The 14,088-nt window shown below is 56.3% G+C and overlaps 4 protein-coding genes across 4 annotated transcripts; 1 reads left to right on the top strand and 3 right to left on the bottom strand.

Moving 5' to 3' along the window:
* Positions 1-1,884: 1,884 nt before the first annotated feature.
* D7B24_008182 (uncharacterized protein) lies at positions 1,885-3,092 on the bottom strand (the record flags this gene model as incomplete). The annotated part of the gene is made up of 2 exons (XM_028642276.1): positions 1,885-2,302; positions 3,043-3,092. The coding sequence occupies 2 exons, from the start codon at positions 3,090-3,092 to the stop codon at positions 1,885-1,887; spliced, it is 468 nt and encodes a 155-aa protein (XP_028493912.1).
* A 6,674-nt stretch (positions 3,093-9,766) lies between these two features.
* D7B24_008181 (uncharacterized protein) lies at positions 9,767-10,061 on the bottom strand (the record flags this gene model as incomplete). The annotated part of the gene is made up of 2 exons (XM_028642275.1): positions 9,767-9,982; positions 10,056-10,061. The coding sequence occupies 2 exons, from the start codon at positions 10,059-10,061 to the stop codon at positions 9,767-9,769; spliced, it is 222 nt and encodes a 73-aa protein (XP_028493911.1).
* Positions 10,062-10,285: 224 nt separating this feature from the next.
* Positions 10,286-11,773, top strand: D7B24_008180 (uncharacterized protein; the record flags this gene model as incomplete). Its single annotated transcript, XM_028642274.1, has 1 exon — positions 10,286-11,773. The coding sequence occupies one exon, from the start codon at positions 10,286-10,288 to the stop codon at positions 11,771-11,773; it is 1,488 nt and encodes a 495-aa protein (XP_028493910.1).
* A 1,332-nt stretch (positions 11,774-13,105) lies between these two features.
* LUC7 (splicing factor) lies at positions 13,106-13,981 on the bottom strand (the record flags this gene model as incomplete). Its single annotated transcript, XM_028642273.1, has 2 exons — positions 13,106-13,564; positions 13,625-13,981. The coding sequence occupies 2 exons, from the start codon at positions 13,979-13,981 to the stop codon at positions 13,106-13,108; spliced, it is 816 nt and encodes a 271-aa protein (XP_028493909.1).
* Between the last annotated feature and the right edge of the window lie 107 nt (positions 13,982-14,088).

Below are 14,088 nucleotides of genomic sequence, written 5' to 3'. Positions count from 1 at the left end.
ACACGAGAGAAAACATGTCGGGTTTACTCAAAATGGTTAAATCAGAAATCAACTCGAAGCACGCCCCAAGAGCCGGGCACACGCACCCCCTCTTGCTCTCCACCACACGCCACCGCTCGCATACCTTGCCATCGAAGTCCACTTGCTTGCCTCATCTGGCCAATCGCTTTGCAGGTCAATTTCTTCATCAACCCCAAGCGTGGAACGCACGAGTCCATTGAGCAATGACCACGTGCCCAGTCGGCTGATGGCGCTCCAATGTGGAGGCCCTTTTCGTACAAATGAGTGACTGTCCCCCTCTACCTTGGCCGGCACTCGTTGCCCCCAACCTCATACGGCCTGGCCCGTCGCCTGGCCCGTCGCCGGCTTCGGTCCACGCCGACGACTGAGACGCGGCGTAATTCTCGAATGAGCAGCGCGCGCGCGAAAACGGAAGACCACGAGCAGGGAGCAGGCATGAAGGGGCCGGGGTGCCATGTCCATGATTTGCTCGAGCCTCCCCGCCCTCTCAGGGTTGTGCGGGAGTCTGTGGGTTTCCCGTGGCTCATTGGCGGAAGCCAGGCGTGGGATGGGGATGCGCGAGGGGGCGCGACCGCATGGGTGACCGCTCAGCCTGCGTAGTAGTAGTAGTAGTAGTAGTAGTAGTACCCCGATGCAAGCCAGTCGTGTCTTTCCCCCCCTGGCTGGATCCTGCGAAAACTCCCAGGCTCCCTTCGCTGGTCCCACGCGCAGATGACAAGCCCTGTACCATTGCTATGAACCGGGTTTTGTCGCCAATATCGGCTTGCCCGGCGAAATTTCTGCGCAGCCAGACGCGGGGGCCTGAAGCCCTATGACCCCCTACGCTATATGCCGTAGGAGCCTTCTCCTTCGCCGCCACCGCCTGCCCATGCTGCGTGCGCGTGGACGAGAGCGTCTGCCGCTTCGAAGAGAGAGAGACAGAAAGCAGGGGGGCTTGAGCACACTCTTGACTCGACTCAGGCACTGACTGGCGGCGTCTTGGGTTTGGTCTGGTCCCCGGCCAGAGCTGGTCAACTGCATTCCTTTCCCATGCTGCGGTGTCGTTCATCTCATTTGTCGGCTGTATCCGTTTTCTGCAGCGCGCTCCCTTGCCTGATAAGCGTGGCGACGACCATCGGATGGGCCGCTGTGCAGGACGAGAGAAAGGTGCTGGGGTGATTTGGCGGTCTGCGCGGTAGGGGATTCGCCGTTCTTTTGTGAGCTGCCCCAAGCAGCTGTCTATGCTACGCTTGACACACTGAAGAACTGTTACGTTTCCAAGAACGGCTGGATCTTTGACCCTTTTTTATTAGGGCGTCTTACCCATAACTCGCGCAAAAGTAACCTTACACAGACGTTCCTCTCTCTCTCTCTCTCTCTCTCTCTCTTTTCGATACCTAATACAATATGAATGCCATCCACCCCCCCATCTTCTCGCCGAAAAGAAAAGGCGAGGAACAAGATGGAAGAAAGATTCCTTTCACACATTCTGCCCAGTTGTCTCCTTTCGCGACCCTTTCGCGACCCTTGATAGCCCGTCACCCCGTATGTGACGAACAAAGCACACAAGATTATGAGTAAGATAGCGAATGATGAACCACTACGTGGTTGTGTCTGCTCCCAGCAAACCCCCCCCCCCCTTTCTTCCAGGCCCGGAAGATTGGAGTGCTGGGGAGCAAGCCCCCTCCCCCCTCTTCGGACCACACCCCCCTTCTGTCGTGTGGGTATGTCATCCAAGCCGGCTGGTGCCTCGTGTGATGCGTTGAAGCCACTGTGACGCATCGTGTCAGTGTGCGCCATGTCTCAACTCGGGGTGGGTGTGCCCCTGATCGATCTTGTTCCAGAAGACTTACCTCCTGGGGCTTTCGGGAGGGGGTGTCCAGATCACGCCGCCAAATCCTGGCAGAGCACTCTCGCTTGATGTCGGTGTTCCATGTCCGCTTTTTGGTCCTCCACTGCCGTCAGTTCTATCAGCGTCCTCTCGATCGTGGCCTGTCGATTCCCTTCTCTGTACCACCTATCGATGTCCGTCGTCATTTTGAGTATTCGTCGATTCTTCTTGTCGATATCATGACACAGTTTGCACCGGTCCGCCTCCTGGACGGTAGTGTACACGAGCTTGAGCCCGCATGTCTCGCCCGTCCGGTATTCCTTGTTGCACTGCTGCTTGAACTGGCCCCATCTCCAATACCCACACGTCCAACGGGTCTGGTAGAAGTAGCACATGATCTTCCGTTCGTCGTCGGGGCTCGCCACTGAGGAAAGGGACCGAATGTGCTGCCGTGGGGATTGTGTCAAGAATCTAAAGGGGCATGTGTCAACGGTGAAACCCAATCAAGCATAGGAATCCTCTCCCGCGTGCTTTCTCGCAGTCACATTGGGGGCTGAGTTGGTATGCTCGGGCGATGCAACTTACGAGAGTGGTTCAGACGCCTGGCTGCGCTTTATTCGACTTGGTTCTTCTGGTGGCCAGGCGATCGGCGGCGTTTCAGCTTTTGGTGTACCACCAGGTCCGCAATTCGAACGTTTTGTTTTTTTTCTCGGGCTTGTTTCGTTCTCTGAATTGTAAGTTTCTCTACCACTCGTTCTCCACGCTTGCGGATCAGGGGCTAACTTATACTCGCCAGACAGCCAGCACAGAAGCACCGGGACCCGCACGATGTGTTGTCACCTCCCATAGACGAACTCTCCAGACCTTCGCGAACGGCTTCATTCATGGATGGGTAAATGATACGTCCCGCTGCCCGCATACTTCGGCTCCGCCCAGACTACTGCTCGATGCTGCTCATGTAGCTCTGCTGTCTGCAGACACTTTGGGCAAAAATCGTCCCGCACGCACACTCAGACGGCCTAGTCTCGGACGCTATCTGGTTGCCACGTTGATCATGGCTGCTCAGGCAACATCACCCCCGAACCTACCTACGTAGGCACATCACCTTTTGCATGCGTGCGTTTCTCCACTCTCGGTATATGGCATACCACTGCATTCCACATGCGGAAAAAGGGACCTTGCCAGTCAAGACCGGGGTCAATCCTACGTACCTGGCTTGACCAGGAACAAAAGCCTCACGATCGTTGGCTGCCACCATCATTGCCCCATGTGTGTGTGAGTGGAGGTGAACATGTGTGTGTGTGTGTGTGTGTGCCACTGGGGAGGGTGTGCTATCCATGCCCGGTCTCCCGTGTCCTCGTCGTGCTGCCTGAATTACTGTGCACGTATAGCATACCCTCTTTCAGTTCATGGACCCCTGAACGATTCGGTTGATGCAGCGAGCGTCTAGAGATATCGGGCTGGCGACTTTGTATGGCCAGGATGCATTGCGACGAGAGCCTTTGAAGCCCTCCGTCGCCACGACAGGCACCGGGCCCAAAGCTTCGAGTCTTAGGGTATGTCAGAGGCCTCTGCTGCTCACCTTCGTCATCAGCCTCGGCCAAGGATTTCTAGGAAGTACTGTTTCTGCAACAATCGAGCCCTGTCCTAGCTACCTCGAGCCAGAAAAGCAAGTAAGCAACACTGATGCTCATCCGCGGCCGCCGCTGGGGCGCCCCCCCCCCTCCCCCCCGCTTGGCTTCTTCTCCCCTCGGCCGTGGCCGGGCCCGCAGGAGGCGACACCTGTCAGACCAGGATGCTCGGTCTACCTGTTCCTGCCGAGCAGATTGGGCTGGATCGATGCCGGTCCCTGTTTGATGCCATTCTTCGCTTCTCGGTGAAATGGACCTCCTTGACTGGTCAGAATACTCGTCGTGGGGGGGCGTAAGACCGTTCTTTTGTCTCGCAGAAAGCCTATGATGCAGGGATGAACCCCTTTTCTGCCAGCGCATCTGCTCCAGTGGAACCACATCAAATGTTTTCTCTTGTGAACTGAACTAGCAGTCTACTAATTGTGTTATTCATGCCATTGCTCTCCAACCTCAAGCCCGCGACTTACAATGTGATGTTGGGCGTGTAAACATACAGCTGAGCCTTACAGTGGCGTCCTGACCAACCAAATCAAGCGTGGACTGGTTCTTCTGATATCAAGGTGGTGTTTTCCCAGTTGACGGGAAACAATAATCATTAACATGACTCGAAGAAATTTCCATCTAGCAATGTCGGGACGCCTTGGGGGCCTCGGCGTCGTGTCTACCGACTTGATCCATCGTCAGGCATCGAGAGCGGTTGGAGATGGCCTCGGCCGGGCCGCCTCAGCATGCGGCCGGTTTAGATCACAGGCCGCCCCCAACGAACGAAGAACAAGGCTCACTGTTCGCCACACATGAGCGGGCCGAGTCTGGGGGCCCTCTGCACGAGACATGATTGTCACCAACACACTCGCCATGTCGCTTGAATAACATTGTGGTTCCTGACGCCATGTACTTCAGGCAGCCTGGCCTGTTGTAAAGCGACCCCGGGCTACTTATCCTTGTCTCACCTCGACCTCGCCTCAGCCTGGTCTGAGTATTCTTGACTTTGAAGTGGTGTACTTACCGCAGCACCCCGGTCTCACATGAGGCCGCCTGAAGGCTACAAGGAACACGATCTACTGATCCCCGTTCCTCCGCAAACGTTACACAGATCAGTAACCAGGTACCCCCTGGTCTTTCCCTCCTTGCCAAAGCTGCGCGTCGTGCCGGCCGATTCACTGAGGCCAGGGCAACGTGGCGACCGCCCTCTGGCCATGGCCCCCAGCAGCCTGCCTTGCATATGCCTGGCTTCTGTCTGCATTTGCTCCGCGCAAAAGCAGACTCTGCGAAAAGCGTGGCATGGACCGGGAGATTTCAACGCGGCCCAGACAAGCCAGCAATTCAACAATGAGTGCTTTCTGGAGACTCCAACATGAATCACGTTCAGTGCCATGAGGTCGATCATGCCTCATCCGGCATCACAGGTCTGATGAAAATCAACGTCATCAACGGAGAATCATGATGTACAAAATTAGCTGGGGCTCACATCACTTCAGTCGGAACGCCAGATAATCTGGTGGGCTGCTTCAACAAATAAACAGCCCTAGCAGCAGCTTCGGTGTCTGATAACCTCGTAGTCGGTCTCACAGGCTGCGAAGACATGCAGAAACGGCTCGCGGAAGCTCGGGTCGAAGCCTATTGGAGGCCATGTCGTACGCACACCATTTTCAAAGACTTTGGAGGGTCTGTGGAAAAGAGGCGAAGAAGAAAAAGCAAGGCGAGGGCTCGAAGCAAGAGGTCTCATCCGTATCCGAGGACCATGACGAGAGTGCCACTCGGTCAGCCGACGCAGATGAGCCTGAATACATGAGCCCAACGCTGTTTATGCTGTGATGATATCGGTACCCTGCAGACTTCGACTTCCCTGAAGAACGGCAATCGGGGATCGAAGCCGACAAAACAGGCAGAAAGCGCCGTATGAAGACCGGCATGGGGGTTTACTGCAGCCTGCATGGAGGAGGCCGGCTTCACCCACCGCGAACGGGGGTCTTGCTCTGCGAGTGACGCGCAGAAGTATGGGCCACGGCGATCAGGATCAAGGCACTCTGTGAGAAGAGCTCTTCTGCAAGGGTAAAGAAGCCTCACTCTTCGGGGGTCTAGGTGAGAGCAGGGCTGGCAGCCTAGGCATTCGGAGTGATGTGCTGGCAATACGACTCCTCTTCCCTTTCTGGCGAGCCTTGCGTTCTCGTCCCCTTTGGCATACGGTTTTTTCGGAGTTCTTGTTCACACTGTTTGACCGATCGTCGATCTTCGCTCCTAACGCCCTGTATGTGAGCAGTGCTCTACGGCGTACACACCTGGCTACCTATCGCCAAGATGCGAAACATCGTGGTTGAGGGAGACCGGCAACACTGTGCAGAGCAGTAAAAGCAGACAATGGGGCGTAGTGTAGATGATGATCATGGCACTAGCACAGCCTGACTGTTAGCGGTCAATTCTGGCCGTCCCTCAGCTGAGCGGTATCGTCGTGACCGATATACGGGCCATACCGTGGTCGCCATGGCTACATACAGCGGGCCAGTCATCCACACAGGCGTTTCGCGAAACAGAAATAGCACGTTGGCTAAGTGTAGGAGTCTCGGGCCCAGTCAAGAAGCTAGAATAAAGGGATTTTGGAACCAGTCACATGCCTGGTCGCCCAGTTGGTCTGTCGTAGTTGCATTCATCGTCTTCAGAAGGTGCTTGCTCACGACCTGTCTCGCAGTCACGACATCATTCACTTTGCTTCGGGTAGGTTGATCTACTTTGTGAACTAGGGAAAAGGCATGACAAGGCCAGGCGGTGGATGTCTCTGAACCTATTGCCTATGCTATCATGAAGCCAATAGATGTGCAAATTGAGAGAGAGGAGCAGACCCAGCTTCGTGGATCGTGTGGAAACCTGTGGAATGCATCTGTCATCGACCAACCGTTGGACGTGCTCTGCCGCAAGCTGCATATATGTCCAATGACGGGCAGCAAGTTCTTCAATCTTCTATTTGGCGTTGAACCGTGCGCGTGGTGATTGGACAATATTGGCGGTTGTATTCGCACAATTGGCGACTGTGACATGTCGATCTCCCGCAGGACGTTACCGCTTGCGCTCTTCCGTACTCTAGCTGGCATATTTTAGGCCACTTGCAGGGGCCAGTGCCATGAGCCTGACAGTGGAAGCCGTGCGTTCGACTCGATTGACAAGAGGAACCACGAAAAGAAAGCGTCGGCAAGAGACCCGTGTCTGAGTATTGGGTCATGTTTCTGGTACAGCCGCATGGGAGGGCGCTACACGGAGTGATTGGTTAGCGCATCGGGCCCCAAAGAGCGGCCGCTCCACGACGCCGCATGCCGTCACAGTTAGCGACAACGACATTAGAATCTCTACTATATCAAGACTTTTAATTCATAATAAGAGCGTATCGGAAGGATCGGAAGTCTGTCACAAAGGTCGAAAGGACCATGGCAGCTTTCGTGGGTGGATTGGAGCCGGATCTGGATTGTGGGCTTTTCTCCAAACGCCGTATTCTGTGAAGCGCGCATGCTGTTGTGCCACCCTCCTGAGTGGCGGCCATAGAGAACCATCCTCCCGTCGTTGGATGTTGACACTGTCTTCTTCACGGCTATTCTTTAGTGGCATTGTCCCTTTCCCCCGTCGTGCAAGAGAACACCTACTGCAGGCCCGGGCATACCTGGCTGGCGGAGGCACGTCCGCTGCGCGGGTTGTTGGCTGTTCGGCATGGGAGCCTGAAATCGCAATCATTATTAAGGTATGCCACATCATATCCGCACGCGCCGCTGCAAGGGAAGCTAAAAGAAGCTAGATGCCTCACTGAAAGTCACCTCCAGCAATCAGGCCATGACAGAAATGCCAGCAAGGCCCAACAGCCCACCCCGGTCACAAGTGTCGCGTTGCCTGGCAAGTACACCGAAACGAAACAAGTCGGGGCTGGAAGCCAGGAAGACCATGGTGTGCGATCTCAAACAGTGCATAATGATGACGACGTTGCCGCTTTCCACGTAGCGGCCCAAGAAGTGGCTGCGGGAAATGGGTTCATCAACTCAGGCTTGGATGCGTACTGGCGACAAGGCCCTCGTAAAAAGGTTACATCACAACTCGTGCCAAGGTAGAAAGGAGCGCGGTTCGAGCGTGATACTTCACGTGTGGACTGGTAGCCTGAGTCATGCTGAGGTCGGTCAGATGTGATGGCTTTGCCGCCTCGTCTCGGGACTTGCCAACTCAATCGCAAGATTCAGGGGAAGGGGGGAACTCCCTCGATGATCCAGACAGTAGTCTTGTCATAATAGGTGATTGTCCAGGCGCTGAGTGGGAGATGAGCTAGATGAAGCGGGGTGGCAGACCAACAACCCTGGCTAAGACTTGGCAGGGCATGGGGTCTTTCAGGGCATGGGGTCTTGTAATGACAAGACGCTGACCGGGATTCCAGCCGCCGAAGCTTCGGCCCGCAAGTTCGCTTGGAGTCGAGAAGGGGGACGGACCGAGTGTGTGCCGTGGACGCTAAGATCTCGAGACGACGCTGTCTGTGTCCCTGTTCCTTGCCTGCGTCGAGCTGGCCAGCCCTGGCTGCTGCGTCCACCAGCGGGCCTGATTGGGGGCTTGGGGGCAAGATGGACTGGGAAGGCTTCGGCGACAGCTATGGCCGGAGACGCGACCAGAAGCGCGGCTTCAGTGAAATAGACTGCAGCGGGCGGACGGGCGGCTGCTGTGACCACTGCTGTTTCGTGTTCCATCTCAAAAGCGGCGTGCGCCGTACGAGATGCACGATGGGCAAAAGTTGGCCATGAAGTGTAGATCATAGAACTGTGGGGGCCGCTTAACCGAACATCAAGAAAGATGCCGAGACACAGTGCCCGTTGGGCGTCGTTTCGCCTACAAACCGCGCTGGCCTTCCCATCTTCCGCACGGTATGCCCCGCCCCGCCCCGCTCCTCGTTGGCGCACGTCATGGCGCCTGCCGTGACATGACGAGGCCAGCTGACCAGCATCGTTCATTTCTCGTTTGGCATCTGTAGCCTTGGGTCCAGGGTCCTCCAGCAACCTCTTTCCCGTCATCGCAACGCTAACGAACTGGCCGACCATCATCCTGAACACTCTTTCCCCACCACTGGCATCCAGTCGCCTAGATTCAGTTGGATGACCTGGACCAGCTGGAAGAGCGGCTACAGCGCCTCGACGGAGGATCTGCTTTGTGACAACGGAGGCACGGTTCGTCGTCAGCGTACGTGCCGTGTTGCGCCTGTCGACTTCGCAATCTGCGCTGCCATTCGTCTTGCGTCACAGTACTCGGCAATATCGCGCAACACGTCCCCGCCCGTCAGTCACATCTTCTTTCTGGATTCTCGCCCCGGTAGACAAGAATATTTGGCGACGCTGGGAGGCGTGACTTTGCATAGTCGATCGTACAATCGCTTCGAGCGGCTCTCAACATATCCGACCCAATCTCCCTCCGCGAAGGTACAGGGCAATGTCATCCGAACAGTCCCACCCTCACCTCGTGAGCCCCTCTGGGACCCTTGTCGGTGTCCCTGCTGTCACCCCCTCGCCGGCTGAGGCAGAAGGTGTTCAGCACTGCGACCACGGTCATGATGGCGGCCGACCCTCGTTGGACCCAGTGATCGGCTCAAAGGCCATTGATACCCGACCGCATCCTCTGCCGTACACAGAGAAAGCAGCACATCTCACCGACTGTTGGATCTCTTCGTTTGATTCTTATAGGGCAGAAGACCGTGACACGGAGCAAGTCCCCGCGAGTGCGAAGGCATCGCTGACGATCATGCCCAACGAAGTCTTACTCGACATCCTAGGCTTCCTTGACGTGAACGACTTGTTGTCCATCTCCAGGGTACGCATTTGACCCCGCAGTGCGCCTGAGACAGTTCCAGCTCCCGCCCCCCCGTTGTCTCCTCGTCACCTCTGTCCGCCTTTCTCTCGCTATTTCCTCTTCCCACGCTCACTTACACGCAACCGACCACGGCCGCGCTGTGTGCCAGCGGCCCATGTCCCCTCCTGGTCTTGTTTTGGTAGCATCTCCTACTCAACTGACATATCGGGCTCAGATCAATCACCACCTCCGAACTCTGTCAATGGCACCAATACTTCACGCGTACCGCCTCCGTCTCAATCGCGCTATTCTCCCACCACTGTTAGCCACCAGGCCTCCACTTGCAGACCTGATCGCACGTTCCATATTTCTCACTAACACTACAGTCGTCTCGCGCCGCCTGGGCCGCTCTCTTGTCTCCATTCGACTTGCCCGTCGCTTAGCCACAAGGCCGCCTGCCGAAGTTCTAGTCGAGCGCGCCGTCCTGCCGTACGAGTGTGTCCCTGGGCTAGCCGTCGTGCATGTTGCGCCAGGTCTGGTCGCCAAACGAAGAGCAATCGAGAAGGAACAGGTAAAGGACGGACTCAGAAGGTGGGTCGATGCCGTTTGGAAGCGTCAGGTGCTGCAGCGCGAAGAAGGCATGCGACAGTGGGAGCAGAGCCGTGGCATCGGGCGAGTCTGGCGATTGAGGAAATTCTGGGAGAGGGTCGGCAGTGGTGAGCGTCTACCTGTCTGATGTGAGGTCCCTCAGTGGGCCATGAGAGGAACCCTTGGTAGGATGCGATGGACGCTGGCACGTCCATTGTGATGTCTGTTCGAACTTGGCCGAACCATGTTTCATTCCCGCCCCCCTTGCGCAGGTTTGTCTGTTGTAATTTGTAAGGGCTTATTTCAAATCAGTCGTTTTGTCCCATGTAGTATCAGCCGCTTCCACCCGCGCGGTACATTTGCTTGACGGATACACATGATCACGTGAGTCACTGGCCAGGCCAGCCGCACCGTGAACGAGTATACATCATGACCCCACATGAGCTCCAGTTGTGCCAATCGCGCCAATCGAGTGTTGCCATGGGTGGCGGGGCTACAATCTCATGTGCTTCCCAAGCGGGTTGGGTCGAGGAATGCGACAACGCTCGATCGTCTCTCCAGCTTCACAACCACAAGCCATTGGGACCTTTGCCTTGCCGCTGACAGTGTCTTTATCAATCTTTCCACAGCCGATAGAACTGTCAATATTGCAGCTGCCATGGACGATCAGTTTGGCGGTCGCACCGACGACGATTTGTTCTCCGACGACTTCGAGCCCCTCACCAATGCTGTCACCGAGGTCCCTCCGCCGCCCGCGCCTGTAATCGCACCAGCGCAAGGTGCGCCTCCGACTAAGGCTGTCGAGATCCCTGCTGGAAAGCCCCATAGATCACCGGCGCCTGCACCCGTCAAGGCGAAACCTGTGGTCAAAGGTTTGGCCCACTCAAAGTACAGCGACAAGCCTGCCCCGCGCCCTCCACGCCAGCCTGCCGCCAACAGCCCCTCGAACGCCGGCAAACCGAGCACACACCAGAAGCCGGCTGTCAACTCGCCGGCAGCCAGCCAGCCGGCGGCAAGCCAAGAAGCTCCAAACCGGGAGGCCTCCAGTCCGAGCCCCGCGGCCCAGCCAGGCAGCGCGAGCAATGACACGGCACCGCCTCCGTCCGCTCCCACTGGCCCCAGCGCAGGAACAAACGCGCCGCGTGCGGGCAAAAAGCCATCGGGAGCAGCACTACCAGGCCAGAACACGGCGCTCAAGTCGGAATCGCGCATCAAGTCGGGGGCTAACCCGCGGACAAAACTCACCGAGGGCGAGCTGACCGAGAGACTGGAGAAGATGGCAATCCTGAGCGCCGAGAAGGCGCGCAAACATGAACTGTCCGAGGCCGACGAGCGAACCCACGCCGCTGCTTATGCCCACGGTATGGAGGAGGCAAAGAAAAAGAAGGCTGCCGAGGCTGAGCGCAGGAAACGTGGGGAGGAGGAGCGGCGGCGGATGGATGCTGAACGAGCCAAGAACCGTGAGCGAAAGCTCAAGGCCATGGAAAACAAGACGGGCGGCTGGGACCAAGGCAAGATCGAAGAACAGGAGCAGGAAAGGGAGTTTCGAGGCGCGCATGGTGGGATCCGTGGCGCAAGGGGGGCGGATTCTCTGGCGGGGAGCCGCTATGCCAGGAACAATGTCGATCAAGGAGGGGGCGACCTTGCTGGCGATGAAAATTACCGGGGCCGCGGACGAGGGAGAGGACGTGGTGGTTCAAATCGCGGGCGGGGTGGTCGAGGCGGCAACCTGAACGGACGTGATGAAGCCGGCGCGTCAGCGAGCACTCCCTCGCAGGCGACGAACAAGCCCATCGTGAACACGGCGGACTTCCCGGCGCTTCCATCTGTGGATTCTAAGTTCTCGCCCGATTCCCCGACGGGCCCTCTTAATTGGGGGGAAGAGATGGAATCTCTGGATGCTAAGCTGGCAGGCAAGGACCAGTAGAGCTTGGCTTGGGACCGAAATACTACCGCTATCGTTGTCAAGATTTCTGCGCCCTGATTTAAAATGCCATCTATCCAAGATTGTTGCCTTCAGATACCTCGGCATCATTGTCAACACAGGAGTTCAATCTCGAACAAGTTTGCAGCATCAGCTCTCTCTAGTGAGCCATCTGTCAAGGACGGCTTAAGAAGTCTCCCTGAATCGGGCAACTGATGCTCCAGGCTTTCCACTAGCTTCTTAGCGGATATTCTGCCTGCACGATTTATAATATGTGTCGTTCTCAAGCCGCAAAAGAGCGAAGTAGTCAATTTCAGAGACGTGCGCTTTCTGTGAACTGTGCTGGTGATCGTACACGGCCTCACAAGCACAACAATACGATTGGCCTGGCAGGCAACGAAGTCCAAGGAACGAGGCGATGTGAAGCTTTTCAATCTAAGTGGATTGGAAATTTCCAGGACTCTACAATGGATTAGGCTACTGGCCATCATGATATTGTACGAGCCTTGCATACGCGGGACAAGACAGCGCAACTCTTATACTGGCGCCGGGCTAAAGTCATCGGCAAACAACAATATCTTACATACCACAATGGCAAGCCTAGCGTTAAGACACATGCAATGTACAATGTACTGATGAAGTACTTGTAGTGTCGCCGACAGAGAGCCGCCTATTAAACAAGGAGTCGCTCAAGTCTTGAGATCTCTCGACCAACCATACGCTGCCTCCTGGCAAACGACCGGCTCAGGAAACACGATAGTATGTGTCCTTCAGTATTTGTAGGTGCGTTTCGCCAGATGATTTCTCGGGCTCAACAATGGCATGCGAACCTTTCCACCTGAGTCGATGGCATCGCTACCTGGCTTCACTAACAGTCCATGATGCTGTCCATTGGGCCTCGGTAAGGGCAAGGAAGTGGCGTAACTTGCCCGGCTTCGATAGTCTTCACAGATGCCGCCGCTAGAGGTAATATCTAGTTCACGGTTCGAGCTGTGAGTGCTCAGAGCATGTGCAATTTACGCTTCACTAGAGCAGTCAGTGGTGAGTCGCGCGCTGAAAGTGAATTGGTATCATTGGGTGTTCTAACCTCTCATCGCGACGTACGATGACGCCCGCTTCCTCCACGACTGACCAGAAGACAGCCCCCTCCGGAAAGGCCAACCGAACATGCAGGCATCATCTCAGGCCACTCTTCAGCCTATTGAGACGTTTCCCTGTTGCCGTGCGGTATCCTCCGATATGTCGTTGTCGTAGTGGTCTTTTGCGCCCACTCCGCGTTGTATCGACGACGGAAAGGCTTCGATGGGACTCCAACTTTGTCACCTCGGAGTCGCATTACCAGCCGCCGCGATATCCGCCCCTTCCTCGTCCGCGATAGCCGCCGCCGCCTCCCCGTGAGCCCCTCGGGCCGCCAGAGCCCATGCCGTCGTCTTCCATTGGGGGCGCACGCATACGGCCACGCATCTCTTTAGGAAATGCATCGAATGTTTTCCTCATTTGCGCATATCCCAAGTGCATCTTGCCGTAAAAGTGATCTGCCAGGCGACGGTCGTTGTCGAGACGGCTCAGATAGGCGCCGCAAACGTCGCAGACCTGCAATTTTTGATGACCTGAAGGTCCAGAGGTGTCGGAGAGTTCTTTGAGCTCGCGCTCGCGGTCCAGCTTTGTCTGTTGTGCTTGACGGACACGATAGTATTCATCCACGGCGCGGGAGACTTCGCCCATCTCGCCCAAGATTTCGACTTCCAAGAGGCCGTTGTTGATGCTGGAGCTAAGCTCCGAAATACCCTTGAGCTGAGAAAAGCGTACTGTTAGCTTATTGAGGCGGTAAAAATGGGCACAGGGTAATCATACCAGCACGTTTGTTTGCCTGATCTCGTCGGGCGTCTTTTCCAACCTCCTCTGAGCCGCATCTATCCTACGGTTGCAGTCGTCGATATACTTTTGTAGATCGCGCATGTAATCGTAGTCGAAGCCATATCTTTGTTTCTCCTTTTCGGTCAAGGCGTCGTACTCGGCCTTCAGGGCCTCCGAATGCACCCGCGGACAAGCGCCTAGGTCTTGCTTCGTGTTTGTGAAGAGATCGTGCGGACAAGTTCCGGCGATGAAGGAGCGGCAGACCTTGGGGTCCGTCATGGAAAGCTGGGCGGCGCGAGTCGCCGCTGAGCCGCCCATGAGCTGCTCGAGCAGCTTCCGTTGTTCGGCGGCCATGCTGCTTAATCGTGTACAGGCGCAAAATGTTATCTCTGGATCGATAAAGTGGCGGGGATCTGTCGGCGGCGCTCACGGGTGTATCGATTGATGTCGGCGCTTCTCTG

Source organism: Verticillium nonalfalfae, assembly GCF_003724135.2.
Source record: "Verticillium nonalfalfae strain VnAa140/NRRL 66861 chromosome Unknown scaffold_70, whole genome shotgun sequence".
Taxonomy (NCBI): Eukaryota; Fungi; Ascomycota; class Sordariomycetes; order Glomerellales; family Plectosphaerellaceae; genus Verticillium; species Verticillium nonalfalfae.
The sequence above is the reverse complement of the archived record's forward strand: the minus strand, read 5'-3'. Positions and strand labels throughout refer to the sequence as shown.